This window comes from Amblyomma maculatum, chromosome 2 (genome assembly GCF_055883805.1).
Source record: "Amblyomma maculatum isolate TAMU_Amacu chromosome 2, ASM5588380v1, whole genome shotgun sequence".
NCBI classification, from domain to species: Eukaryota; Metazoa; Arthropoda; class Arachnida; order Ixodida; family Ixodidae; genus Amblyomma; species Amblyomma maculatum.
The window spans coordinates 28,665,071-28,692,593 of NC_139345.1; the positions used below are offsets into that span (position 1 = coordinate 28,665,071).

The 27,523-nt window shown below is 46.1% G+C and overlaps 2 protein-coding genes across 5 annotated transcripts in view; one reads left to right on the forward strand and one right to left on the reverse strand.

Annotated features, from left to right (window-relative positions):
- Positions 1–1,655: 1,655 nt before the first annotated feature.
- LOC146198220 (uncharacterized) lies at positions 1,656–22,207 on the reverse strand. Of its 3 annotated transcripts, XM_084593616.1 has the most exons (6): positions 22,055–22,207; positions 21,681–21,839; positions 21,113–21,242; positions 18,260–18,509; positions 3,816–4,227; positions 1,656–3,084 (listed from the first exon to the last, which is right to left on the reverse strand). In XM_084593616.1, the coding sequence occupies exons 1-6, from the start codon at positions 22,066–22,068 to the stop codon at positions 1,761–1,763; spliced, it is 2,289 nt and encodes a 762-aa protein (XP_084449742.1). In that variant the 5' UTR covers positions 22,069–22,207; the 3' UTR covers positions 1,656–1,760. The 3 variants fall into 3 exon arrangements, with proteins under 3 accessions (XP_084449742.1, XP_084449745.1, XP_084449744.1); XM_084593619.1 differs by lacking the exons at positions 21,681–21,839; positions 22,055–22,207 and adding an exon at positions 19,543–20,046; XM_084593618.1 differs by lacking the exons at positions 21,681–21,839; positions 22,055–22,207 and adding an exon at positions 19,425–20,046.
- Positions 22,208–23,128: 921 nt separating this feature from the next.
- Rubicon (run domain Beclin-1-interacting and cysteine-rich domain-containing protein rubicon) overlaps positions 23,129–27,523 on the forward strand; it is a 34,455-nt gene continuing 30,060 nt past the window's right edge. For both annotated transcript variants that reach the window (XM_084593620.1, XM_084593621.1), the window contains exons 1-2: positions 23,129–24,158; positions 27,369–27,481. In XM_084593620.1, coding sequence (XP_084449746.1) covers positions 23,831–24,158; positions 27,369–27,481 — 441 coding nt within the window. In that variant the 5' untranslated portion in view covers positions 23,129–23,830. The remainder of the gene's footprint in view (positions 24,159–27,368; positions 27,482–27,523) is intronic.

Here is a 27,523-nt window from a genome sequence, read left to right on the forward strand (position 1 = left end):
ACGCAGGCCTGCCGCGTCGGGACAGATCAGCGCGTGAACAGGCGTGAGCACGGGTATAGTGCTCACACGGGAGCCATCGGGAGAGCTTACTGGTTACGGTGGCTGATTGCGTCATCACTAAAGCATTTTTTTTAGAACAGCTTGGCTCACAGTGTTGGCCAACCGGACTGATAAAGCAGCATCTTCACGGTTCCTTTGTTGAACATTCCTACCAGTAGACATTTCCTGCGCGTCAACCCACCAAGCTTTCGTGGCTGCTGCTGATTCCTGCTTCGTCGCTTGAGTTGCAGGCGAACGGGTCGGGATTTAAGTGCCCGGCAATGTTAGTAACATCCACGCTATTGGGCGAAACAACGTCGCAGTACTAATTATGCTATGCTGAAGCGCTGCTCGACGACGATATTTTCTTGCACGTGCGACAGCAAGCAGACGAAAAACATGACCCGAATGCGTAATCAGATTTTGTGTTTACGCGATCACCAACCTTGCCAGTAGGGGGCGCTCGTGTCCGGAAAGGTCGAAACCGAAACTCGCCCTGATAAATGCACTTAAAATTGATCTGTGCTGAGGCTTTTTGGGTCGCAGTACCTCTGTTTTGGACCACTGTGGATCGATCAAAGCAAAAATACCGGAATAGAAAATGTACGTGTCTATACTTTAACGGAGCACGACTGTATACACTAGCACCGGTGCCAAGGCGTCGTCGAAAATAATTCCTTTTACTAAGAAACAGCGGGGTTTAGCGTAAGGAAGTTTAATGATCGAGTAGCCCAGTTACTATAACACGTCGCTATCAATTACAAAAGTGCCGTCAGCTGTGGCTTCAATAAAAAGCAATCTAGGCCTAGTGACGATTAGAGAGAAGCAAACGGCTAGAGCGCCGCCAGTCCAAACCATAGAATTAATACAAAGTCTTTGTATTAACTCTATGGTCCAAACGATGCTGCTAACACGGGACAGGGTACCGAGCATGGCGGAAGTAGCCGTCGCATGGTACTCGCTGCTTATATAAAAGTGCTGTCGGACGGTTCCCTATGCACTTCATTTTTGTGTTACTTTCCATTGCTTTCGAGATGTGTTTTAGTGCACAATTTGTACGGAGTAGGAGCGGGCGAGCTCGTGCGTCTTTCGTACTCGGGCATCAGCATGCATCTGAATACTTCCTACATACGGCGCTATTTCCTAGGGATCGAAAGACGCGGCGTCGACCTGTCATCACCGGCCGCCAGATCAGCTATTCACGAAGAAAACAATTTGAAAATGTCTGCACCTCTGATGGAGCTGTAACTGAAGTTTAGTTGCTTAGCAAATCAGGAATAAGATGAGTAAACAGTTTATATTCCAAAATAGTGTCATAAACCCTTTAACGTGCACTGACATCACGCAGCACACGGGCGCCTTACTTTTCGCGTCCATCGAAAGGCGGCCGCATTCCGCACCCTTGGATACAGCAGCTGAGCGCCCCAACGACTGCGCCACCGCGGCGTGCAAAATGAAATAAAGATTACACTTGGCCATATTCGACACCCAAATGGAGCATAGCCGAACGCTAGCGGCCTCGCAAAATTCCCCTTCAGTGGATGTCCCAAACAGTGAAGTGGAATCCAGCGCGCACTATCGCGCAGCCAAGCATCAATGAAGACAGTGCACACATCTTTACTGTGACAATGGGTCGCACGCAAGGCGGAGCTTTATTACGGGGAACACATGTAAAAGGGGTGGCAAAGACAGAGATGGTATGTGTACGGAAAGACTGGTCATCAACGGTGGTGCCGGTCCCGACTGTGTGACCTGCGACCGCGGTGCCTGCTGCCCGAGCGAGATCTCCTGCGCGACGAGGCACGGCGCGAGCGGCTACGCGAGCGACGGGGACTACGGCGACGCGGTGAGCGCGACCGGCGTCGCGAGCGGCTCCTCTTGATGCGTACCGGACTGCGCGACACGCGACGCCTCGGGCTACGGGAGCGTCGGCCGCGAGGGCTCCGTGATCGCCGGTTGCGAGGGCTGCGGCTGACGCGACGACGCGGGCTACGAGACCGACGCCGTGGGCTCCGGGACTTTCTGCGCGGACTTCGCGAACGGCGGCGCACGGGGCTAGGCGATCGTCTGCGCGGAGTGGGAGAGCGACGTCGTGGTGGACTCGGTGACCGGCGGCGTGGACTCGGGGAGCGCCGTCGTGGACTCGGGGAGCGCCGTCTTGGGCTCGGGGAGCGCCGCCTTGGGCTCGGGGAGCGCCGCCTTGGGCTCGGGGAGCGCCGTCGTGGGCTCGGGGAGCGCCGTCGTGGGCTCGGGGAGCGCCGTCGTGGGCTTGGGGAGCGCCGTCGTGGGCTTGGGGAGCGCCGTCGTGGGCTTGGGGAGCGCCGTCGTGGGCTCGGAGAACGCCGGCGAGGACTCGGGCTGCGCCGCAGAGGGGAGCTGGGCGAACGGCGCCGAGGGCTGGAAGAGCTCCGCACCGGGCTCGGAGAGCGCGGCCGCGGACTTGCCAAGCGCTGGTTTGCCGGACTCGCAGAAGTGTGACGTGGTGGCGGCGACGGCGAGAGTGTCTGCTGGCGTGGGCTCGCTGAACGCTGCACCGGACTCGCCGACTGTCTGCCGGGCGACTGCCTCCGCGGACTGGGTGAATGTCGTTTGGGACTCGGGGATCGACGCCTTGGGCTTGGAGAAGGGCGTCTCGGGCTGGGTGTGCGGCGCCTTGGGCTAGGGGATCGACAGTTCGGGCTGGGTGACCGGCGTCGCGAACTGGATGAGCGGCGCCTCGGGCTCGGTGACCGTCGTCGCGGGCTTGGTGACCGACGCCTCGGGCTTGGTGACCGACGCCTCGGGCTTGGTGACCGACGCCTCGGGCTTGGTGACCGACGCCTCGGGCTGCTGGGCGAGCGGCGTCTCGAGCTCGGTGACCGACGCCTCGGGCTGGGCGAGCGGCGCCTTGGACTCGGTGACCGGCGTCTTGGGCTGGGTGAGCGGCGACGTGGGCTCCGTGACCGCCTTGGCGAGCGTTTGCGGGGACTCGGTGATCGTCGCCGCGGCGAGCTTAGCGTTCTACGCGGGCTTCGCGGACGAGCCTGCCGCGGCGATGGGGACCTCCTGCACAGGAAATGGTTAACTAAATATAAGGAATGTGATTTCTTGCAGAGACTGGCGATATCTATGCCTGACAAATCAGGACATACCCCACGAGCAGTGTGTGCAGGGAAAGCATCACATCACCCTCACTTCCTCACCCTACAGGTGTGCAAAATCTCATCCAGGAGCGCGGAGTTTGCACATACTTTTGTGAAAGGGCAGAGTCTGAAGCATGATACAGCATGCACTTTTTACATTTTTTATATGCTGCCATTCTAGCTGTTTGAGCTGCCCTTCTGCAAGCCTTTGAAAGAGATACGCATAGAACAATACAAGCCCTGCTTCATAGAACTGGCTTCAAACACTCTATCACTGCTACTTGAAATACTGCTTTCTGTCAAGCAGTCATTACTATTGGTAGTGTTTCTATCAGTGTCATCAAGTGTCCTGATGCAATCCTGAAAGAGCTTAAGAGCTCACTGACAGATCCTGCTTTCTACTTCCCAGCATTTTAAAAATAAGACTGAAGATGCTCCCTGCATGTCAGAAAGGCAACTGTATTGTGTTAAGGCACAAGGACAAATAGAGTAGGGATATAAATGAAAGTGTCTGTATAAAAAAGAATTCACAAGCCTTTGGTTGCCATTTCAAGAACACATAGACATAACATATCAAGAACACAAAGGCATAACCAATCCTAAGTGGCACAATGCTGGCCATGAAGGCTGCATAATGCATTATCACTCACTCACCGCTGGAAGGATGGAGATCTGTACCCGGCAGGAGGTGTACGCCTCTTCCGGTCTGAAGGGCTGGGTGACCGAGGTCGCACAGGGCTTAGGGGATAATCGGCCATGGCAAGTTTAACAAGTCGACTTTGGATTCCAGTGATTGGAGGGCGTGGCAAGCCATTTGCAGGCGGCAGGCCATCACCACCACCTTGCTGAGGTGGCGGTGACTGTGGCCGCACGGGGCTGTTGTCAGAAGCGCTGCCTGAATCAGCAGAGCTTGCAGATTCGGACGACTGGGCACCTCCACCGCCAGATCCTGGCTGGTTGTGGCTACTGCTGTTGCTGCCTGTCTTTGCAGCCATACGCTTGAGTTTGCGTTTCTCTCTCTTGAGGCGTTTTTTCTTCTTCCTCTCCTTCTTCAATTTCTTTTTTTCTGCAAGTGCACAAGAGAGGGCCCACAGTCAATCATATAAGACAACTTGCCTTATTAGAGGCACAGAGCAACACAGCTGCTGCATTGTTAAAAAGGCATGCAGCCTATGCACCAGCCCATTTGGAAGCACCTTGATTAAAATCAACAACTGGTAAATGCCTCTGCAATTGGAACTATGCCCAGTGAGACTACAATGAATGTCACTAGTACAGAGCCATTTGATCCAAGCCACCTCCTCCCCTTTTCCTATTACAAGGCAAGACAAAGTACCATTCCACTCTGAAGACCATGACATCACTGCCAACAACAGAGGACCTTTCTCGAGCATCTCGTGCATGCCCTAGCCTCTCATCCAAGGCGAAAGTGGCAGAAGTTAGCTTTGCTTTTCATTTAACTGGGTGTTTGTCAGATGGTACCCATATGCATCTCGGCGTGGACTGGGACGCACTTGCAATTGTCTCTTGCCCCCGTTAGTACTTTCTCATTCTTTGCATGTATTGTTCAAGACCTCTTACACCTAAAAATACATGCTTGTTCCTTTGAAAACCATGTCAGCCCCAACCTTCAATAATTAGGCGGCAGTTAAGGGGCTATTATGGTGGACAAATTAGGCAAAAAGTTTTTCATTTTAAATAACGCAAGGAGCAAGCAAGTGCAGCGGCGGGTGCAAAGGAGCCTTCCAAGCCAGTTTAAAATGGCACTAGCTAGTGCTTTCATGCTGTTTTCCACCATTCATTTTTTTAATTGATAATTTTTACGAACAAAATCACTAGGTCTAAAAAAACGTATTTAGCTCCTAACATATCTGACAGTAGAAACTGCACGTTTCGACTACGGACACTTTGTGGAGCACTGAAGCCTGATTCTTGCTTTGCAATTTGCACCATTTTTCTGTGTGCTGTCAAGCCATTCCTCCATATTAGAAGCTGGTTTGGTTGGTCTGAAGGGTTCAACGTCCCAAAGCGACTTGGGCTATGAGAGATGCCGTAGTGAAGAACTGGAAATTTCAACTGCCTGGGGTTCGTTAACATGCCCTGACATCACGCAGCACATGGATGCCTTTTAATTCCTGGCTCTTTCTTGCTAGCAATTTAAGACCTACTTCACAGCACAACACACAGCACATACCAAATAAAAACAGACCCATCTACGTTTACATCATGTGTGCTGTGCTGCACTATAAAGCAATCTGTCACTTGCTTTTTATGAACACGTAGTGCCACCTAATGGTAGCACTTCTTTCCTTTTCCTGGCGGCACAGCGAAGCGTAGACTAATCCAGTAGTGCATGCAGTCACCAGTAATAGCGAGATTTCCAGCACTTGGACCATGCAACTTTGACTTGCGAGAGTTCAGTCAAGGTAAAGTGCTGTACAGCAAGAAATGCAGTAAATACTATAACTTTTTCCTAGAAAAAAAAAAAAAAAAAGACGCTTTTGAGAGTTTTCACACAGAATCAATTAACTGAAGTGCCAAAACAAGCAGCACAGATAAATATATTACTAAGTATTTGCATGAAAAGAGATAAGGAATTCTACACAACGTGAAGGTGGCAAACTAGGCAAAATCCTAATACTGCAAAATAATTTACTGGATTTATTCGCATAAGGTACAATGCATGTGAGAAACAGCCATGAGAAAATGCTCATGATTTCTGACGCTGCAGCACAGTAACCTGTTTCTGGTAGACCTGGCAGTGCAATGCGATTTTTACAAATTGAAAATGCACCACTAGACTTAATTGCTTGTTGCAGAATTTGCTCAATTGCCTCTGTATGAAACAGCATATATATGTAAAATATAAAATATATTGTGCTAAGTACAACATGTGATGCTTAATATACTGGGAACTAGCAGAGAGCTTTGGGTTTCTCTTAACCGCCTGAGAGATATACCTCACTGTGCCCGGTTCCTACCACAATAGACTACCTGCGATAAGTAGCTTTCTGCAAGGCTTGTTTTCCAACAGAAAGGTCTTGCTCCCAGATGCCACTCTCACATTATACAAAGAAACAAGCAGACAGGACTTTTGATATGTTTGATTACCACCTCTTTACATGTGAAAGAGGATGGATGGTCTGGGCATTGTCCAGCGCCTTGCTCCTCGAGTGTGACTGGGTTGGACCCATTCGTCGCGCTGCCTGCCTGCAACGCCTTCGCGACTAATAATGCTTCAATTTCAGTCAACATTCTGGTCTCAGCAGCACTTTCAGGTGGAGGCGAAAAGCTAGGCATCCATGTGCGGTGCATTGTTAGTTCATGTTAAAGAACCACAGATGGCTGAAATTTCTGGAGCTCTCCGCTATGGCGTCTCTCATAACCAGAGTCGCTTAGACACGTTAAACCCTACAAACTAACCCAAACCATTTCAAATCACTACTAATTTTAATGCCGCTCTGTTTCCAATGTTGATTCTTCTCTAAAGGTGTCTCGCTGGTGGTGTCTGCAAAGGTATATGAAGCTTCTAAAGTTGTTGTGAATTGATAGGAGCAAAGAAACAAATGCATGTAAATGACATCGTAGCTGAAGTCGGCAATAAATGTATTGCGGATAGGTAACCAATGATCACTTAATGTAATAGAGCTAATTCAAAGGGAAGGCAAACACAGAAGGGGTTGAGGTTAGGAAGTTTGCTGGGATATGTGGCCACTACTGGCACAGGATAGGGTTAATAGGAGAGAGGAGGAAAGGCTTTTGCCATGCAGTGGGCATAGTCAGGCTGATGACGATTATAAAAGGAGAGACCAATGAATCAGCAAGCCTTCGCTCTCATTATCAAAGAGGGAAATTGACTATCTTCGCAGGTTTTGATCTCCGCTTTGTTTTCTTTTTCTTCTTGCTCCAGGTTTTTCGTTCTTAATAAGCTTCGTTTTTTTCCCTAACAAATCTGCAGTGAAAAAGGCGCCAGTCCTGTGTTTTCTACTCTTTATCTCTGCGTTGAACAGCACCCACTAACCATCATGAGACCAATGAAACAATGTGGATTAGCTTTCGAGGACACTACAAACATTTTAGCTGTTTGAAAAGGGGGCTAAGAAAATCACAAATGAAATGCTCAATTTCTTTCGTTGAGGTGTACCTCAAGCACTACTCAGTGCTGTCACGTCTTCGCATTCAGCAGATGACAAAAAATTGCAAGTATCCTTGCCAAGTAGAGAACATGAACAAAACCAAAACCACTTTTCGTGCCGATCACAAGAGCCACAATGCTTACCAAAACCGATGGCATCATCATACTGTTAGCCATGAAACCATGCTTATTAAAGCGGAAACCTGTGATAGTTGGAAATGGTCGTTACAGTTCATACTGCCTAGTGCTTTTTGAAAACACAAAAAAGTCAGAACACATACAGACAGGCAGGACATTAGTTCATGTTATTTTTTTCATACTAATGACAAAAATAAGGCCAGTGCTCTTACAACCATAGAGCAACACAGAACCGCTGACTGAATGAACTCCGCACGCACAATTTTGCTACCTGCATGACCAATGCACGACTGGCACTCAGCATTGCACTGTGATCTTTCCCTCTGCAGTCCTTTCCTCGCCGACATGATATTTTGCACTTTTTTTTTTTCCTTTTGCTATCGTTCTTGTAGATGAAGCTGGACTGACATGCCACTTGTCAACACTGTCATGAAATGAAGTGGTGTAGGCAATGCATGCTCGTCTGGAATGAGTTAGAGAGAAACTGTCCAGTACCACGAACAACAGATCTGCAAAAGCAGCAGCAGCAGTGTTCAACCAGCAGAGATTTCAAATCCGAGCCCCATCTATCAGACGCACACAGCAGGCTTTTTCCAGTGTAGCAAAATTCCCTCTCATCAATAAAGCCAACACTCCTGTTAACTTAAAATTGTGGCATTGTTGGCAGTACAAGTCGACTAGTGCAAAATGAGCAAGTGCATCATAGACGTGTCCCTTTGACGTTGCTGCTGCAGTTTATTCAGTCGTTTCAGCGATGGTGGCGGCACCGCAAGCTCTGTTTTTGAAGCAGCGAGCCAGCGGTAGACCTTCGCGGTGCGGGCGACCACATTGGTTTGGAGCGTGAAGATGCGAGCAGAAAACGAATATTTTTGCAATTCGGAGATGTGTAAATCAATAAACTGTTTGACAAAGCAAATATGTTGTTCTTGCCACGGAGCAAATGTGTAAAAAGCAGCGTTTCGGTTCACTGGGCCGGTTTGTACGACGTTTTGACTTGACCTATGCGGATTCTGAGCGATGTATTTTGTTGTGGAAAAAAGCTGCGTTGTCAGTGCATTTATGCTTGCGAATCGCATTAAATTTGGGCTTAATATCATGCCATCGCAGCTGCACGAAAGTGCTGCAGTGTTTAAACACAAAGCTGATATGAAACGTATGGTGATATCTTTTAAGGTGGACGTGCCAAAGAGGGAGCCCTTTCTCTTATTACCTGCCTATATTTCTCCGCATGCAGCTGTTCGTTATGGCTGTCGTTCAGCTTTAGCTTATTCTGATTCATCACCACGAGTTTAATTAAAAAAAAAAAAGAAATGAAGGATAGATTTATAAGTCACTCCCTGGCCACACCGCGTCGACATAACGATATGAAATGCACACATTCTTCAGATGTATTTTCATTTTTCGACAGGGTGAATGGGAGCGATATATTTGAAATGCGCTAACTTTTTAGTTGTATTTTAATTTTTCGGACGGCGTGAGCAATGGATCTGAACAAACGCAATCATTTCTTTACAGATGTCTTGTATCTACTTGATCATGCGCTTTTCTTCCGGTAGTGCAAAGAACACGCCTCGAGTGTTAATTTCAGCTGTTTCATTAAGCTCAAATGGCTGTTTCGCTACTATTTTGAACAGTAGCATACATTTGCCTCAGTCTGCCTCATGATATATGCTAAAGACAAACAAGCTGTTATATGCTCGGTATTGAGCATGTGCCATAAAATAAAATGTGAATATCTGAAAAACTGCCACTTAGAGTTTGTTGCCCTTTAATGCGGCATGTTTAGTACATCCGGCAATACTGATAGAGTTTTCACTTCTGAGTTAGCGAATCCATGCGCACTCGTGTCAATGAACGCTTATCTTGAAACTAGTGTAGTCAAACTCATAGATAACTTCGTATTTATGAATGACATACTGCTGCTTGTCAAAACGTGCGCTATATGGCAGCGGAGCTATCACCGACTTAGCCGCCATGCCGTGCTGGCGCCACGCCTCCTATAGGAGCTGGAACGACCGGATAAACATTGCTGTACACATAAGAGAACTCGGACCTTTTTTTTTTGAACAATTTGAATTCAAAATCACATCACATTCCACTACAGAATAAAAAGATTTCAGCTACAAAACATTTATTGAGTGCTGGTGGACTCCACGTGATGATTAATGTTTACTAATGTAATGCGCACAATTCCAAAGCAAAAACTATACTCCGCAACATTTTGTGTCTCCCCCCTATTAGTTCATTTGTGCTAGAGTGCCTCGATCGCCAGCCCCTCATTCAGAATAGACATTGCTCTCTCTGCCGGCATTGCTGGGTTCCACTCTCCCATTCGGCTGCATTGAGCGCAGTACAGTGGCAGGCTGTTTTCAAGGGAAAAGTGCCACTGTTGTGCAAATACTGTAAATTTGGCTACCAAGACACGGTGGTGGCAGAGAAAACTTCAAAAGTAAATCACAGTTAGTTACATTAACATAATGTTGTTCTTAGCTAATCTATCAAGAAACTGTGCTCCCTGTAAGCAGTGATATGTCTCTGGGTAAGAAAAGCAGCACATTTTTTTTGATTCATTGACTTCTCCACTCGAAATAAATACTTTTCTGAGAGTCGGATGACTAATTTCAGACACCAGCAAAGCGACATTCAACTGATTCGCAAGGGAAGGCTGAAAATGAGAGTAAAACTTACTGGGAATGCTTTAATTCTGCCAGCATGCCTAAGGTTTCTTCCCCCCCCCCCCCCCCCCCTTTTGTGCTCACAGCAACAGGGGGTAATTTTATCGCCTTGACAGATGAATTTGACAACAGAAGCAGGTTTTCCGGTAGAAGCTAGAAAGGTGAACTTTGTTCCTCAGATTTCAATTTGAGAATCTAGCAAACATGGTTGCGAATTACCCGAAGGATGGGTTCTTGGACAGCACGTCCTTCACAGCTGCTGCTGATCTACATTTTTGTTGGGGCAAGTTATTGCTAATCCATACTCTTGTTTGCTTCGATACTGATCTTATCTGCTCACGCTCAATGAGTTTCATAAATGGCGATGTGAATGTGTATACTATATCAACAAGCACTTGCTAAATGTACGGGAGGTTCAGAGTAGGTGACAGCATCACAGTTGTCGATAACGGGTCCACTGAGTCACCATTAGCACACCTGGCCTATGTGAGCCACATGGGATGGTTTTACAAAGACCGGTGACATGTCTTCACACTAAAGGGAACTGAAAGGAATTCCAGGACCCCTCATATAAAGTAGAGGTAAATAACCAGTTTAGAACAAACGCTTTCCGCTCCCCCATCACCACAGACCAACAGGGTTACAATAAGGGTTGGGGTTTTCAGTTTATTTTTGAAAATTGGCTGATTTTTTTTCGGTGTTTATATTACAGAACACAACTTTCGTTTTTTTTTTCTTTTCAGCAGAGATTTATTTTTGATGACTGAATTACTGCCTTTCACTTTAATGTGGCAACCTTCTGTGGTTCAAAGGTTTCTGTTTGCTTAGCTGAGTCTTGCTATGGCAACAACAAAACCTAGCTTTACTATACAGGGCATTCTGAATTTATCTGTCTTAGGCGTGAAAAATTGTCCTGTGCCAACTACTGAACTAACCGAGCTCAAATGCAGACGTAAAGTAGCCTGTTATGGTCTACTTTTCGATAATGTATTTTAACACTTTCCTGTCTGCGGAAAAAGTAGTGGTTTTTGGGTGGCGTCATTAACTTTTTTTTTAGAGCAATACATGCCTGGTACAGGAGTGTATGGTATCAAATTGTAGGAAAATTTCTCTTCACAATGGTCTAGTCACAATTAACATGTTTATTGCACAAGTGATGAAAATAAAAAATAATAAAATTGCAGTAAAAAAAATGAAAACGCACGAAAACATTGTAGTTCTTTCACACAAAGAAACAAAAATTTCTACATATACGTTTTTTTTAAAAACAAGGTACAATGCAACATTGCAGCAAATTCTAGCTTTCTGTGTACAGTATTTGCCGAGTTAGGAAAGAAAACAGTAATCGAGGTCGACCCCTGACCGTCTTCGAGTGGAAAACACGACTCTGTGCGCTGGCGGTGGCAAGTAATCTCACCCGAAAGACGTTGATACCCTGCAGGTAACAGTTGTGACCTTAAGAACACTGATCTCTTTCGATCAGTGCGAAGCAAAAGGGGAACTTTGCAGGGGCGGAAGCAAAACTTTTTGTGGCATGGCTTTCTGGAGCGGTTTGGCACAGTTTCGCTCTCGGTGTTGTAATCTGAAGAGCTGAAGTCATCTTCAGAATCATTACTGCTGCTGTTCGCATCCAAAAATGAGCTCTCAGATGAGTCAATTTCCGATAGCAGCAGCAGCGCGCGACGTCAACACCCGACTCTGGACACCAGCTGCATGGGCGCGGCACGGCGGAAAAAATAAAACCAAAGTGAAATTGAAAGAAGGGTTCTTCTGTTTCCCGCTGGATGACACCACTTGTCAAGGAACGCTTCAAAAGCGCGAAAATTCTAATCATGAAACCATCGATAGCGGGTTATCGATATGAATAGGCGCGGACATTAGTGTTAACTCTTGAACCAGCCTGTATTTTCCGGAACCAGCGATAAACTGCTGTTGCCTGCGGCGAAATTTTTCGTTGCAGTGAGCAGATCAGCCGATTCAACAGGCTCCACCATCTGATGAACTCAAGGCAACCAATATCCTGGATAGGGTGTGGCGGGCCTCACAGTTCATCAGATGACACAGCCTGCCGAATCAGCTGATCTGCCCACCATAACGAAAGTTCCGTACCAGACTACTGCAGTTTTTAGCAATTTCGGAAAATGCAGGCTAGTTAAGGCATTAAATTAGTATATCGAAAGCATAGACTATAACATGTTACCTTAAAAAGTTGACGCTTGAGCCTGAATAGTCCAGAACTTTGCACAGGAGAATTTTTCACAACTTGGACAGATAAATATGTAACGCCTTGTAAATGGCTATACTAACTTGCTATGAGTGGCCATTACTACCATGACCATGAACAAGGTGAAAGCTAATTAGGTCCCTCACACAGGTTAGGAAATGAAGTCTAAATGTGTATGAACACAGAACAGTGCAATTACACCTTTTAAACCTGCCACGGTGGCGCAGTGGTTAAGATGCCCGATTACTGTGCTGGAGTACCCGGGTTCGAACCCGACCTCCGCTGGCTGCGTTCCGATACAGGGGAAAATAAGAGGCGCCCGTGTACCGTGCGATGTCAGTGCACGTAAAAGATCCCCAGGTGGTCAAAATTACTCTGTAGCCCTCCACTACGGCTCCTTTTCCCACTTTCACTCCCTCCTTCCTTCCCTTCCTTACGGCCGGTTCATGTGTCCAAAGAAACAAGTGTGGTAGATACTGTGCCTTTTCCTCCTCTTGAAACAATTATTAATATTAAAGCCTAACTCAGCATGTTAGGTTCAGTTAAGCCTAACAGACCTAGCTAAGCATAAAGGCTGATACGGTCACTTTAGAGTAGCTTGCGGCGGTCTGAGCACACACAGGCCATTACTGCTTCACTACTACTTTTCTTAGAAAATTAAGCTTGATTATGCTTACTTAAACCTAATAGGACTAAATAAACATAAGTGCAAAAGCAATGCAAGCTTTTGCACATAAAACCTGTGCTCAGCTATATCTAAACCGCCACTGCCATTTATTACACTTCTAAAGAAAGCTGCAATAAAAATACTGCCCTTAATTTTGTCTTTCCTGTTTATTCGTCAGCAAAAAATCTGGCTATTTTGAAACCATCAAACTATCAAAAGGTCAAAGGACTACGCACTATTTCTTAAAATTTCATTTTGTTTTTAAATTGCATTTTTTTCTTGCGAGCTGTAGCCAAAACTGCAGTTCACAGTTTTGTTGCCTCAGGGCAAGGTCACCCTTGAGCACCCGATTCTCAAGTAGAGAAAGAGGGAGGAGGAGGAGGGGGGGGGGGGGGGGGGGGGGGGGCTGCAGTAGCAGCAGCACTGGACTTGCGCAGCACACGAGGTCAAGCAGCCGATGACAACACTGAAGTGCAGCCAAATAAGCTTTCTCCACATATCATGCCCCAGACTTTAGCAAATAAGATATTGCCTCCGTTGTGTTGGCCTTATACTGGTTGGTGCAACAACTCTGGAATATAATTTGTGACAGCAATGGTCTTTTTTTTTTTTTTTGCTTCCAACTTCAAAGCTGATGCTGAGCTGTATAGCAGCAATGCAAGTGGTCTCCTAACTTTCAGCAGTGAAAAATACCGTATTTACTCACATAATAAACCCCCCTCCCCCATTTTTCCAAAAAATCGAAGCAGGTTTGAGGGGTGTGTTTATTTTGCGAGGTAAACTGTATGAAAACTTTCGGGATGAGCAAAAACTGTGGTAATGCAAAAAAAGAAAAGTGTTAGATAACCTACTTTTCACAATAAATCATGCATACACTATATGCAGACCATATTTTAAATTTCATTTCACTCTTTATCTGAATAGCTAGACCTGTCTTCCAGGTCGCTGGCCACTTCCACATCGCGTCACCACAACTGGCCATCCTCGCTGCCATCCAGTACATTTGCATAGAGCTCAACAGAAAGCCTTTTAATTTTGCTGGTCGACGTCAAAGTGTGCACTCCCTGGGCCATCCAGCCTGTGTACAGACGGCGCACACTGTCTTTGAATGGCCATTTACACAAATATTAACGGGTGGCACCACCGAACTGAGTCCACCCGGAATGATGGCACATTGGTGCGTAGCTCCTTTAGTTCCCGGCGTACGGTGCCTCCCAGTTGGCCGTGAAAGCTGTCAAGCACGAGGGGAGATAGAAGCCAAGCACCAGGTCACCGTCCAAAGCAGTCCGGACCCAATTAGCTATTTGGTCGGCCGGCATCCATCCTTTCTCCTGGGTTCGTACGCGTATGTAGGCTGGGAAATTGGCCTTCAGCACAGTTTTCCTTTTAAAAATGACATAGGGTAGCAACTTCATACCGTCTGCCGTAAATGCCAGCTTTACTGTGAAGCGCTGCTTCTCAGCGCCAGCTGTTTTGAAAAGTATGCTGCACGCTTCTCTTTCACTGACCACCCTGCTCATCGACATATCGAAGATGGGTGTCTGGTCAGCAGTCCCTACTTGAGAGAGAATAAATCATCTGTCTAGCCGCAGACCTATCAGAAACTTGTGGAAGTCCACTACCTTTTCTTCGTAGCAAGGAGGCAGTCGGAGGCACCTTTTCAAGCACAGTATGTTGTGCAGCATGAAGCATGTCGTCCACCTATTACTTGCTTTGAAAGCAGTGGTCGCAATGCCGTGCTACCTGGCTGTAGCTCACGTGTTCATTCTAGTCATTTCATGCGAAACAACACAGCCTTCCTTTCACAGGTCCCGGACATATTCTAGGAACTCTTATTCCACAGCAGGAAACTTTCCGATCTGCGGTCCCCTAAAGGCATGCCGCTCCAGATTTGCAGCGCGCATCTGTACAGTTGCTTTCACCAGTATCACATGCGGGCTTCATCTATTCCTACCTTCATCTATGCCTACTGGCAGCACGATTCCCATGCTCAACTGCATACTCCACAGCCTGTAACTTAAAACCAGCTGACATTGCGGTTGTAAAACGCAATACAGGCAAAGAAGAGACGAGCAACCTGCAGCGCTGTCGCAGGGCGGTAATGTCTGCTGGAAAAATGTAGGGCTAGAACATGGCCAACTTGGCTACCGTCTAACATTGTTTCGATTGGCTGTCTGCGCGCCCCACCACCAGCCCATTGGCCAGCTCCAAAAATTTTTGTATTAGCGGGAAGTGACCATGGAAAAGGTCAGAATAAAAAGAAAAAAAAAAAAAAAGTGCTAGGTTGAGAAGGCGACGTGCGGCTGCTGCTCCTTTTCCCATGACATCAGCCAGATCGAGTGAATCATTCGCAGAACTGCAAGGCATCAAAGTTGAGGGTGCGATTATTATGTGGGACAAAAAAAAAAAAAAAGAAGAGAGAGACAGAGAGAGAGACTGGCTGCAAAAGGTGGGGGTGCGTTCATCATGAGTAAATATGGTATTCAATTATGCGGACTGAGAATGAAGACTCAACTAAATGCCCTGGGAACATCACTTAGTGCTTCAAAATCCACCTCACTATATGTTCAAAATAGTGTGATTTTTTTTAATCTCTTCATCATAGATAAAGCAACCTTTCCTACCAGACTCAGAAGCCAACTTTTCAATGGTATTGGGGCAAAGTCCAGAGAGGGAATAAGTCTGCGCACATCCATTATGCAGATAAGTGGGCTATGGTAACACCACAGAGGCTTCTATTTCTTTGAGGTGCACTGCGTTGTGATTGTCTAACAAAGAATTCCAGGCTGGAAATATTTTTGCAAACAGAATTGAATAATTTAGGACATGCTAGTCATGACATTTGCAGTCTATATACAATCGAACCCGGATATATCGAAATCGAAGGGGATCGCGAATAGTTCGATATATCGATAATTCGATATACAGAAATCGGCTTGTGACGGCACTTACGATGCGAAAAAACGATACAGTATTTGTCGCGTAATCAACCCACTCGCATAATGAACCCACCCTCCACTTTTGCACCCGAGAATCTGAAAAAAAAAAAAAAAAGGGTGTTAAGGCCAGCTCGCTCACGTGCAAGCGATCGCAGTGACGAGCGGCAGCGACAGAGCGAAAAATTTCAAACTTCTTGGAACTGCGTCCCTCTCGCCGCTCAAGCCACCACGGCAGCTCAAAACAAGGTTTCTGTGTCGCCGCAGCAGAAATCGCCAGCGTTTTCACTTGCGTGTCGATGGTGCGATGGCGCGCGGCACTCTCATCCACGGCTCATTTCTTGGCTGCATGCCAAGATGCTGCGCAGTGATAATGTCAGGCGCGTTTATCTTTTGATAGCTCCTGCAGTGGAGGGGAGCGAACTTGGCAGAGTGCCCGTGATGGCTTGATTGCACAAGCCTGGTTCGATTTTTGACTCCGCGCTTAGAGCGGGCGTCATGATCGCAGCAGCTGACCGTGTGCTTTTGTTGATTCATACATGCAAAGATAAACAACTCCAGCGAAAAAAAAAAAAAGAAAAAAAGAAAACCTGCTTCCTGTCCGCAGCCGCCATATCGTACCCGAAAGGATGACTCGCAAAAAGAAAAGAAAAAAAAAAAAAAAAAAAAAAAAAAAAAGAAGAAGAAGAGCTGCCGCTTTTTAATGTTCGCAGGCGCCATCGCCACGTCAGCCGCCACGCGCAGAGGGTTCGAAACCCACGCTAGAAAAAGCGTCTGACGTCTGTCTGAAAGCGGGCTGAGCTGGCTTGGCGCATGCGTAGCGCGTGCTGAAGGAGAGAGATAGCTCGGCAAAAGAATGGGCGCACCCACGCACATGGCTTGCAAACGTCATGTTGGCGCGCGGGAACCGATAACTGCAGATGCGCGCGCCTTTGGGGAATGGGCGCGGCGCTTCCCAGACCAGCCGTCGCGGAACTGTCCCCTCTCATTCCTTTCGCGCGTGGCTTGAAAACGTCAGGCGGCAAACGGCCAAGGGTGATGCGATCGTCTTTGGGGAAGGCACACTTTCCCGTGCATGGTGCGGAGTTCGATATATCGAACGACCGGTGAAATTGAGTTCGATATATGACGCGGCTTTCCTATACTTTTACATAGAATTTTCAAGGGGATATTCCGTGAGTTCGATATAACCGGGGTTTGACTGTGTGTGTGTGTGTGTGTGTGTGTGTGTGTGTGTGTGTATATATATATATATATATATATATATATATATATATATATATATATATATATATATATAAAGCTTCCATCTGAGGAAGATATTTGAAAACTGCAGAAAATGGAGAGAGAGAGATCATGATTAAGCCTGCATCAAATCAAATAAAAACAATCAGAGGTATTGCCCAGCTGCTTCTAAATACAATTACATAACACATGGTGCACCCTTCCATAATCTCTCAATGTGCTACAAAAGGGTGACTAACACCCGCAAAATGAACAAGCACTATGTGTTTCATAAGAGGTCCATGCGATAACTACCTACAGGCAAGTGCTCCATGGAATGTCCATGCACAAAACTAAAACCCACTGCAGCTTTAATAAAGCCTGCACTGAGTCAGCTCTAAGCACTAGCAAAAATGCCAACCACTTACTGTCTTTTGCTGTTTGACCAATGAGGCATGTGCTGCATGCTTACACTTATGAGCATGGGTAATGCTCCTTTTTGACAAGCATCTTATGACCATCATTCCCTCAACAATTTAATAAACAGCTGCAGTTTTTGCTATTAGCACAGTTTCAAATGAACAAGATATACTGTCTCAAGTACAACTCTCTTCAAAGCCGCACTCCATATAGACCAACGTCTAAAAAAAAAAAAAAAAGTAGCTTTTTTTCAAACTTATCCTGCTAGTTCAATACTATTTTGCTCTTATCTTACAGTCCAGATCATTCCCGTATGCTCGGAGAGGCACAAAAAAAAGTGCCCAAACATACAAAAAAAAAAAAAAAAAAGGCAACCAAAGGATGTTGGTGTGCATGCTGTTCAGCAAGAGTTTCAAAAAGGCAAATGCAATGCAACTGTGGACCCTGATTTGTACTCTTCTGCAAGTACGGTACAGCAGAACAGACATTACAATTAGCTAAAAGAGCGATTTTTGTGAGCTGCCTTGCTCTCCCATCTAAAATTGAGTCCCATCTTATAGTTCCTAACGAGGGGGGGAGAGGGGGGGGGCCTTTATGAGGTCTGTGCCTCTTGCCAACCAAAAGCAGCAACCACAAGCCCAGACACAGGTTTCCATGTTCTAGGGAAGGGTCTGCTCACCCTTCTTGAGACGCTTGGTGTACTCAGGGTCATCCCCGCGACTGTCTGCCGGGGGTGGCCCCTTCTGTAGGCCATCCTCAGCCCCAATCTCGTCCTCAGAGTCGTCCTCGGATTTGCGCTCATCTCGTGCTATCGTCTCAGGGCCACAGCCTTCCCGGTGCAGCTTTGCCATCAGCGCGTCGAGGTCCTCAGAGTCCTTGGGTGGCTTGTAGTTCTCCACGTGGTCCACACGAATGGTGCGCTTGCACAGCTAGAAACCAGGAGGGAGGATGCCAGGCACAAGTCAGGGCATCCCCCTTCCCTTGAGCACACGCCCCGCCATTTCCTGCCTTTATCTGAAATGTTCCTCCCAGGCGTGATATAGCTTAAATGCACAGGAACAGATGTTAAAAGCAAGGCCCAGAGTTTGTAAGCTTTAAGTAATTGACATAACTAGCCAGCTAAAAACTTATGTCACACCAAATACTGAAAACTTGGCAAAATATGGCTCAGTGCTCAAAGTAGTCACCCAGCCACCAAGTAAAATGGGGGGCCATTTTGCACATTATCCATCCACCCATAGAAAAAAATGTGAAGCTTTTCTGAGCATTACTCAAGCTGGCCTTGTTTTCAACTTGCCCCACCATGTGCAAAGTATGCATACCCATGTTGAACAGCATTGTCTTGCTGCACAAAATGTAGTTCTGTCTGAACATCGACAAAAGCAAATTCACCAAATTCAAACTGTCAAACTTGAACCAGCCAGTTAGCAAACAATCTGCAGCAAGTGTAAGAGGGGAACTCCCATTTACCAGTTTCGAAAGGAAGTAGCAGAAGAGACGTACCCACTACAGTCGGTCACTTACTTCTCTGCAAATTCAACTACACTCGACACACTGGCACTGAGCATGTGGCTTCTGAACCATACCGGAATGTGCTTGTGGATTACACTGGTTCTCATAAAAAATATAAACACTCTTCAGAACCAGTGGTTAGCACATCTTCCAAATCTACATGACTGTGCACCAAGTTACATCAAATTAAACTTGCAGATTTATAATAGATGTAGCTTTGCTCAGCATACAAAAGCACGAGTCATAATTGAAGACAAGCCACACAGCTTCTGCAGCCTCCCGGTGCCAGTGTGCCTTGCACATTGGATAAAAAAAAAAAAATTCCTGCACACCAGTTTGCAAATCCCCCCCTCTTGGTGCTGTTGGAGCAGGGCAGTGCGAGGCGCAGCAATGACCAGGCCATGGTATCTTCAAAGTGACACGATAGCCACTGAGGAGGAGAGCTCGCACCGTCGTGCCGGTGCCGACTGCTTCAGGTGTTCGGTGGTAGCGCAGCGCCTAGTCGTCCTCCCAGCGCGAGGGCAGCCGGAGCCCCCGTGGGCGGGGAGGGGGACAGGGCGGGCCCGTCCCCGAGTGCGCGGGGGAGGAGAGAAGCCATTGTGGCGCCCATGGTACAGCCAACAGCTGCTCCAGACAGGCTGCCGAACGAGGTGTCCCAGCTCCCTCGCTGGCGGGGCCACCACCCGCGTTGGGGACGGGACGGGCCCACCCTCAAAACGGGCCCTGCCCCAAACACACTGGGGGCGAAGCCTCTGCAGCTCACGGTGCAGCCAGCAGTGCGGCTGCCGCTCCAGACGGGCTCGCGTCCCGTGCCGGCGAGGGGGCCTCCCGGTGGCGGCCAAGCGAGCGCAGCCACCCGCCCGTCCATCGCCCTCTTTAAAGAGCGTCGCAGAAGGCGGCGAGCGGCGGCAGGCCGGCTCAATCAACCCCTGTGCATGTCGCTCTTTTGCGACTCTGGAAAGGGGCAGTGCCAAAAGTGGCGGCATCAAAGACCCATCCCCATTCCCGCAGCCACTTCACACTGGCCCAGATGCAGCATCCCACAAAGGGCCACGACTGGCCACAGAAATCACTGCCGCCATGCCGCAAAGCAATACCACCCCAAACTCACCGGAGTAGAAGCACCCTGGCCGGGCTCACCTGCTGAGTACACACTCCACAAGGGCTTTGCAGAACAAAGGAAGTCGCACGAGGATTCGAGACACCAAGAGAAAGCAAGTCAAGCCAAAGCGAGAGCCCTCACTGTAGTGAGGTGGAACTGCCTACAGACATTTGCTCCGCCTGTCCCAGATGAAGGATACCGTTCAGTCCATGTACTTGACCAGTGCTTACAATAGGAACAATGAAAAGAAGCTAGCACCTCTAAAAACATGCCCCTGAACGAGGAAAGCCCTAATGTTCCGTCTATTTTGCAACAACAAATGCTAACCGGACCCGGTAAGCGAATAATTTTACACATTGCACACACATGAGCATAGAAATTAAGCGAGAGCTAAATACATTTAGAAATCTTTCTATTCACCCTTCGAATGCCGTTTTACTGTAAATTAAATGATGAAATTAAGTTCAGAAAATGCAGTCTTTGTCATGCTAAGCAAGAACAGTGTGCACATTAGTAAGGCAAGTTTGTGTCCCACACTTCTTACAATAGCATAAGATAGTGTAAAATGAACTAAACAAAATGCCACAAGGCATTCCATAAAAGCACCTAAAAACATGAAATGTGTACATGTGCCACCTGTATCGGGCTAGAGCAGTACAGCACTTACAACATAGGCGTACAGACAGGAGCAAACAAGAGCAAACGGCCAAAGATCAGGGTGCAGCTCTGGTAGATAACCACCAATGGCACAAGACCCAACAAGAAGCTGTACCAGCAGCATAGATTTCAAATATATGAGCCTAATGCATTAATATGCTTGCTGTTCCTGGACATGTGACAACTAGAGGTGTTGATATTAACAAAACCTGCATCCCCACACAGGTGAAACTGGTTGTGTGGCAAAGACTGAGCACTTACCGAAATGCCGTTAAGATTGTCCACTGCTAGAACAGTACTACGCTGGTCTTCGTAGCAGAGAAAGCAGTACCCTTTTGACTTCCCTGTCTTTTTGTCCCGGATCAAGTTGATGTTTGCAATCTCTCCGTACCTATATGATGAAAAAATTGTGGTAGTTAAATTTCACAGATGTCGCAAACGGAGAAATCAGAATTCGAGTAATTTAGCGTAATTCTTAAAGATCACGGTGAATGCATATGTTTAAGGTGGATCTATGACTTGGGATCAGTACTGAAGTGTACACATGAATACTGCCGTAAACAGCGTTTACCTCGACGTAATTATTTCTACTTAGATGGCTTCAAGGGGCTTCGGCCAACACAAATCGCTTTTTATTAAGAAGATGAATCACGAGAGTCGCCAGAGGTAATAATTAATTCAAGCCATACCTTCCGTATGGCTTCACCTCAAATATAATGCGCTTTATGTAGCATATAATACAGAAACGTTTTATTCGTAACTCAAGAGCGTTTCAGCGCATTGTTTATACTTCGCAGCAAAACAAATCATTTGTTACATGTAAACTTACTGTGAAAACACGCAGATCACGTCGCCTTCTGTTAGCTGATAGTCCAGGCCACCGATGAAGATCCAAGCGCTGTCTTTATACTTCTTATGCCAAGATGTTTTTTCAGTAACTCCGAGTTTTAGTTCGGTCTCATTGAGTTTGGTGATATTCTTGACGTTGCTGTGGGAGAAAAATGAGTCCGCGTACCAGAATGGTCAACAAAAGAAAACCAACTTGCAACCAACGCTCTGTGCTCTAAGGTGCAGTACCCAACACAAGAACGATCGATTAAATGCTCTATCTCAATTCGATGGAACCGCGCCCCGAACACCTAATGGCGTTCCGTCTAAAGTGTTCGCAAGAGTAGCGTAATTCGGCAGACAAATTGTACCTACGTCAAAGGATTCATGTGAAGCCTTTACCAACCGCACCGCCGTTCTCCGCCGTCAGCGCAGCATTCAACAAGAAATACAGTTGGCTGCTAGGACTAACGAAATCCCGAACCGCGACGCGCACTCGAGCGCAATCGCACCGCCTTTTCACCCTTCGAGCACGCAATGTAGCAATGCGCAGGTTTAAAAAAAAAAAAAAAAGAAAAAGAAATTTCTTGCTCAGCGACAGAATAACGTTTTACAGCATAATCACTGTTGTCATTACAGTTATATCAAATTTAACTTACGAAATTATTGTGTCCTTACGAGAATTGTCTGATGCAGTAGAACCTAACACGGACTATTTCGCGATGAAAACAAGCAGGCTGAAGCATCGGCTGAAGCCTGAAGGCCTGAAGAAGTATCCATGGAGGAAGGAAAAACTCCCATGGAAGTATCGATGGCCGAAATTACGCTACAGTATGGCTACAGCAGCGCAGGCAGTACGGCAGTACTACCAAGGTCAATTGTACTACCATACTGCGACATTCTACTTGCATTTTTTCTTTTTCAAGCACGTATACGATAAACTAAACTACTACAATCTCTCCTTTGATCTTTATTAGGGAAACAGTGGCTGGCAGTGGCACAAATGCTTCTTTTTGGAAGAGGCATAGATTTTCTAGACTTTAATGCTTTAATCTTTCAAACTAGGCAGTTGGTTACAGTGCACTAGAATGGGGCTACAGCACCACAAGTTAAAAGTTGGCCTCTGTTCAAAGGTTTAATAAGAAGCATGACTACAGACTACAGCTTTAATTAAAGCCATGGTAGACATGGCCCAGCCCTATTGCAGCTACCTACAACGCCGCTAGTTTGTGCAACCAACCGCCGGGAATAAAAAAAGAGCATAGAAGTAAAAAAAAATATATTAAAAAAAAGCTAAACGGTCAAAATTAATTATGGATGGGCAGGGGAAATATTTTATTGGACTCTATATTTCGATCAGGGGACCAATTTTTTTCAAGAGTAATTTCTCAACTGCGGGAACCATAAAGCTTAAAGCCCTCATCCGGCCTTCTTAGTGAAGCCAGTGAAGCTGTGAAACTGGAACCACTGGAACTGCTTTGGGAAGGCCGGGAAGAGACAGTTTACGATTTTACAGTTTTGTGAAACTTACAAGAAGGTTAGAAAGAGTTTTTGATGTTGCAAATATCTTATGATGATGATGGTGGATTTTCAGCATTGTTGCCAGTTTGTACTTACGAGTTTGTATGAGTGGCCTGAGATGAGAGTGGCTCGGTGGGCGTACGAACATAGGTGCAATGCAAGTTATCGCGCGCAGGTGATTTCGTGTGTCGTTATCCTGCCTGACTCATGACAACGTCTTTAATGACATTCTGTAATTTGGAGTGAATGTTTCTGGATGTGTGAAGCAAGTGAATTCCAGTGTAGCAGTCGCCGCTGCATTATGAAACTGTCAACGCTGATTCTACACATACCTCGTACCAGTGCAGATCAACCAGTTTGTGAACACCCGGGTTCTGGACGGCCACGACTGTCGGTGTTACCTGCCACGGCTGAGAATCGTGTGCCTTTAGAGCTGGTCGGGCGCAGTGTCGCTGTCGTGCCGACTGCCCGAAGGTGATGAACAAGCGTGGCAATGCTGTTGAATGAAAATATTTTCGTGCGGACCAAGTGCACCCTGCACCTCCTGCGCGATCGACTCTATGCGTGCACATTGTGCATGAGCACACGTAAGAAGGATCGAAATCTGGTGCATCGCTGTGAACTGCAGGTATGGCAGCGGCAGGGGCACTGGAGAACCGTGCGCACTGTCCGCAGTTGAAGCGGCGTTGGAGCAACACCGACGAAGCTGAGCGTGGCGGCGACCAGTCTTCCCCTCTTACGAGAACTGTAGGCAGTACGGGAAACATGACTGCTGCGCGGGGCCGCGGCGGCAGAAAAGCGCACCACGTCCGTTCGCGATCGGATCTGGCCAGCCACGTCCTGTGCGACCCGCCGCCACCGCAAGCACTCTCCGAGCCGCCTCAGATGCGCACATCCGTCTCGTACCCGGCGCAGCTGTCCGGTGGCTGTCCGGCGCGAAGGAGCTTCTTGGACGAAGGTTCATATTTAGTTCCTCTCCGCTCTCTCAAGGTGCTTCAGCCTACCTGCTAGCGCAAAAACGTGTCTTGCACTGCGACTGGCAAAAGGGGGCTAGCTTGAATTTCTTCATGCAGTTGGCTTACAGAACCTTGCTTGTAATGCAAAATGTCTTTCAGTCTTTACAACACTTTTTCATGAGAGAACTGCGTTCTAAAATCTGCCTGCCACCACATAAATTATGCAGCAGTATGGAAACATACTGGTACAGTTCCATGCTTCACTGTCTAATTTTCTTTAGTTATAAGTTTTAAAAGTACCGTAAAGCACTGCATGAAGATGGTGATTATGTAAATGAAGCGTCCCAAGATGTGGATTGATGAAAGGCATACAAATCATCGCAATGACACTTTTCTGTCAGGGGTGTCAGGCACACCCTTTATTTCATGAGGGCACAGTAATACTTGGCCTTGCAGTGCAGTGGCAAGTATTTTCCTGCTCTCTTGTAAGGAAACTACAGAAACCAACTAATCTCTCACAATAAAAAACAAATAACCAAGACATGCCATGAGGTAGTTGTGGAAGTGAAAAAGATCTTGCCCTATATTGTCATAATTAAGCATTCTTTTTTATTGGTAAATGTGGATTTGTTCTTAAGTTTGCACCAAATGCTGTGGGAAATGAGATAAAGTGGGGATCTGAGTTCAAACTTTGCTGCTGTAAGGATATGCCTCCACTTGATGAAGGGATTCCATGAATATTCCAATCCGGGAAATTTCCTACATCTGGGGAACATATGGTTGTGAATAGTATTCTAAATGTAAACCAACTTGAGTGTGTGAGTACTGACTCCTGACCATCTTTACACAGGGTAGGAACTGGGGTTGCAGCGTTTGTCTAAAAAAAAAAAAAAAAATTATCACAACAAAATGTAAAAGAAAGAAAAATTAAAAGATAAAATAAAAGAAATGGAGAAGGGCATGTTAAAGGGCCCATAAAAAGTATTTAAGAAAACTAGAAATCGTGCACATGCAATAGGTATCCCATATTCGTTACCGCAATGCAAAAATGTTTCAAGCTACCTTTATTAGTATTGAAGATATCGGCGATCAAAAATGATGCTCCCCCTCTCAACTCAGTCCATGCCAGCGCGAAAGAAAAAATGAAGTATACAAGTCGCGACGACCCCCCATCACGTCCCGCCTACTTAACTTGGGAGCGTCAAATGAGCAGGCGCGCCCAGCAAGTCTATATGACATCACATGGGAGGTTTGCATGCGGGGATATGTCGCTCCAGTCGGTCGCGAGCGCTAGCCAGGAGCACTTTTTAAAAATTATTTGTATGTTACACGCTGCATGCTAAGTGTTTGGATTTGACTCATATACTTGTATAAGGGTCACCTCTATGGATTTTTTGCATTAGAATATTACCACAGGTAGCATTTCAGGAGCCCTTTAAATATGAAAAGGATGCCCAAGGAACCAAGCACAAAACCTAGAAAATGAAATAAAGAATAGAACTTCCACATCAGACAAAGCGGCAATGCAAAAAATCTGTGAATGCTTGTGCTGAAGTAATGACTGAAGAATCAAGCAAACCGTCCAGGAGCTTGTTGTGTTTCAGGTAAACTTCTAGCTGCCTTTAAGGAGCCTTTATATTTGCTGTAGACAATTTTTCCAGTCATTCATTGCTTATTTCAGTTCATCTCACCCTAGCATCAAATTCCAGAGTATGACTCAACAATATTGTCCTGTTTTAGAGAATTTTGATTCTTATAGCGCTGACGAAACACCACAGGAAGAAAGACACAAAAGGACAGAAGCGCAAGGATGCGCTTCTGTCCTTTTGTGTCTTTCTTCCTGCGGTGTTTCGTCAGCGCTATAAGAATCAAGATCATGTACCAACTAACCCGTCAAAAAGTCCTGCTGGAGCGTTTTAGAGAATAGCAAGCATAAAATTGAGACATACAAAAATCAGAGTTAGCCATCATGCAGGGCATTATCAGTATGTAATGACAGGGGCTATGTAAAATTTTTAAACACATTAAATAAATGTGCAAATTTGTATAAACTACACCTCTAACTTCTTGAATTTGGCTTACCAAATTACTAGCCTGAAATAATGTAATGCAGTTCTACTCCAATTGTACACATTGCTCTGTGGAGTTTCCACCTTTCACTAAATGACTATCCTTGGAAAATATTTCCCAAGGCAGCAAAGGTTACATAGAAATGTAATTCAAACATTAGGGATATTGTAGTGCAGCTCGATGAAAAAATCTCCTCCTGTAGCAAACTGCCTGTCTTGGTCCATTTGTAAGATGTGCAAACACCTTAATATGCCCTAATGTCAGTACTAGGAGTACCGAAATTATGCTCAAATTTCACAGCATTCTTTCTGTTCCTTCATTGGCATAGACATCACATGGGAATAGTGTTATGCACATTAAGTTAATAAAGCATTTTGAATAAGAAGGAACTTACGCTGTGTTTGTGACTGACTGCATCGAAAGTAAGCAGTATGAGACAAGTTGTGCTCTAAAGCTGTCGCTGTCATTGTGCATGAAGTTGAGAAGAAAATCTTCAGTACATCATCATATGCCTTGAATGTCATTTTTGTTAATTGGCTTGTGTAGTCCAGTCTAACAGTGACTGCTATCGTTATCCAGGGGAACATGATAGTCACAAGTAAAGCATGTGGCTTCAATGGGTTCATAGTTACTACCACATGCAAATACCTGCAGGTTTTACAAATAGTGTTATAAATATATCACAGCTCACTTTAGATGACACAAAGTACAAAGTATGACATGAAAGTTGATACCCTTTTGCATAATAAGCATGTCTACATGCACATGAAATTGAGCGGAGTATTTTAATAGGCAATGTAGAGAACAATCTTTACGGTTCTTTTAAGGTCTAGCATGCTTGTTTTCAAGCATTGTGTCAGAAGTTTCTGATGTTTTCCCAGTCAGTAACGCAGTCAGTAACGAAATGCATTGCTAGTAAATAGTCAAATGATTTTAGAGAGAAATTGAAGAAATGATGTCACTTCTTGTGCTTCCTCTTGCACTTTTTGTTCTTACATCGACCTCCAACTCATTGCGCTGTTGATGTCATTTGTAACAGATGCAGATAATGCATGCAGGCATTAGTGGGAACCACAGAAGGTTCACTCCATGATTGTAACTATACTTGTGTGTGCCTTGCTTTCATGTTTTGTCACCTGCAGGAAGTAGATTGGCACCAGCCACTGAATGCTTCTTTCCCACACCGCACAGAGGCCAGAGTCTGACCAGTTTTTTGTCATCTGCTGACTTCAGCTCATGCGGCGAGTTAGACCGGGTGAGTCTACAACTTATGGGAGTTAACCCGCTCAGGCAGTTA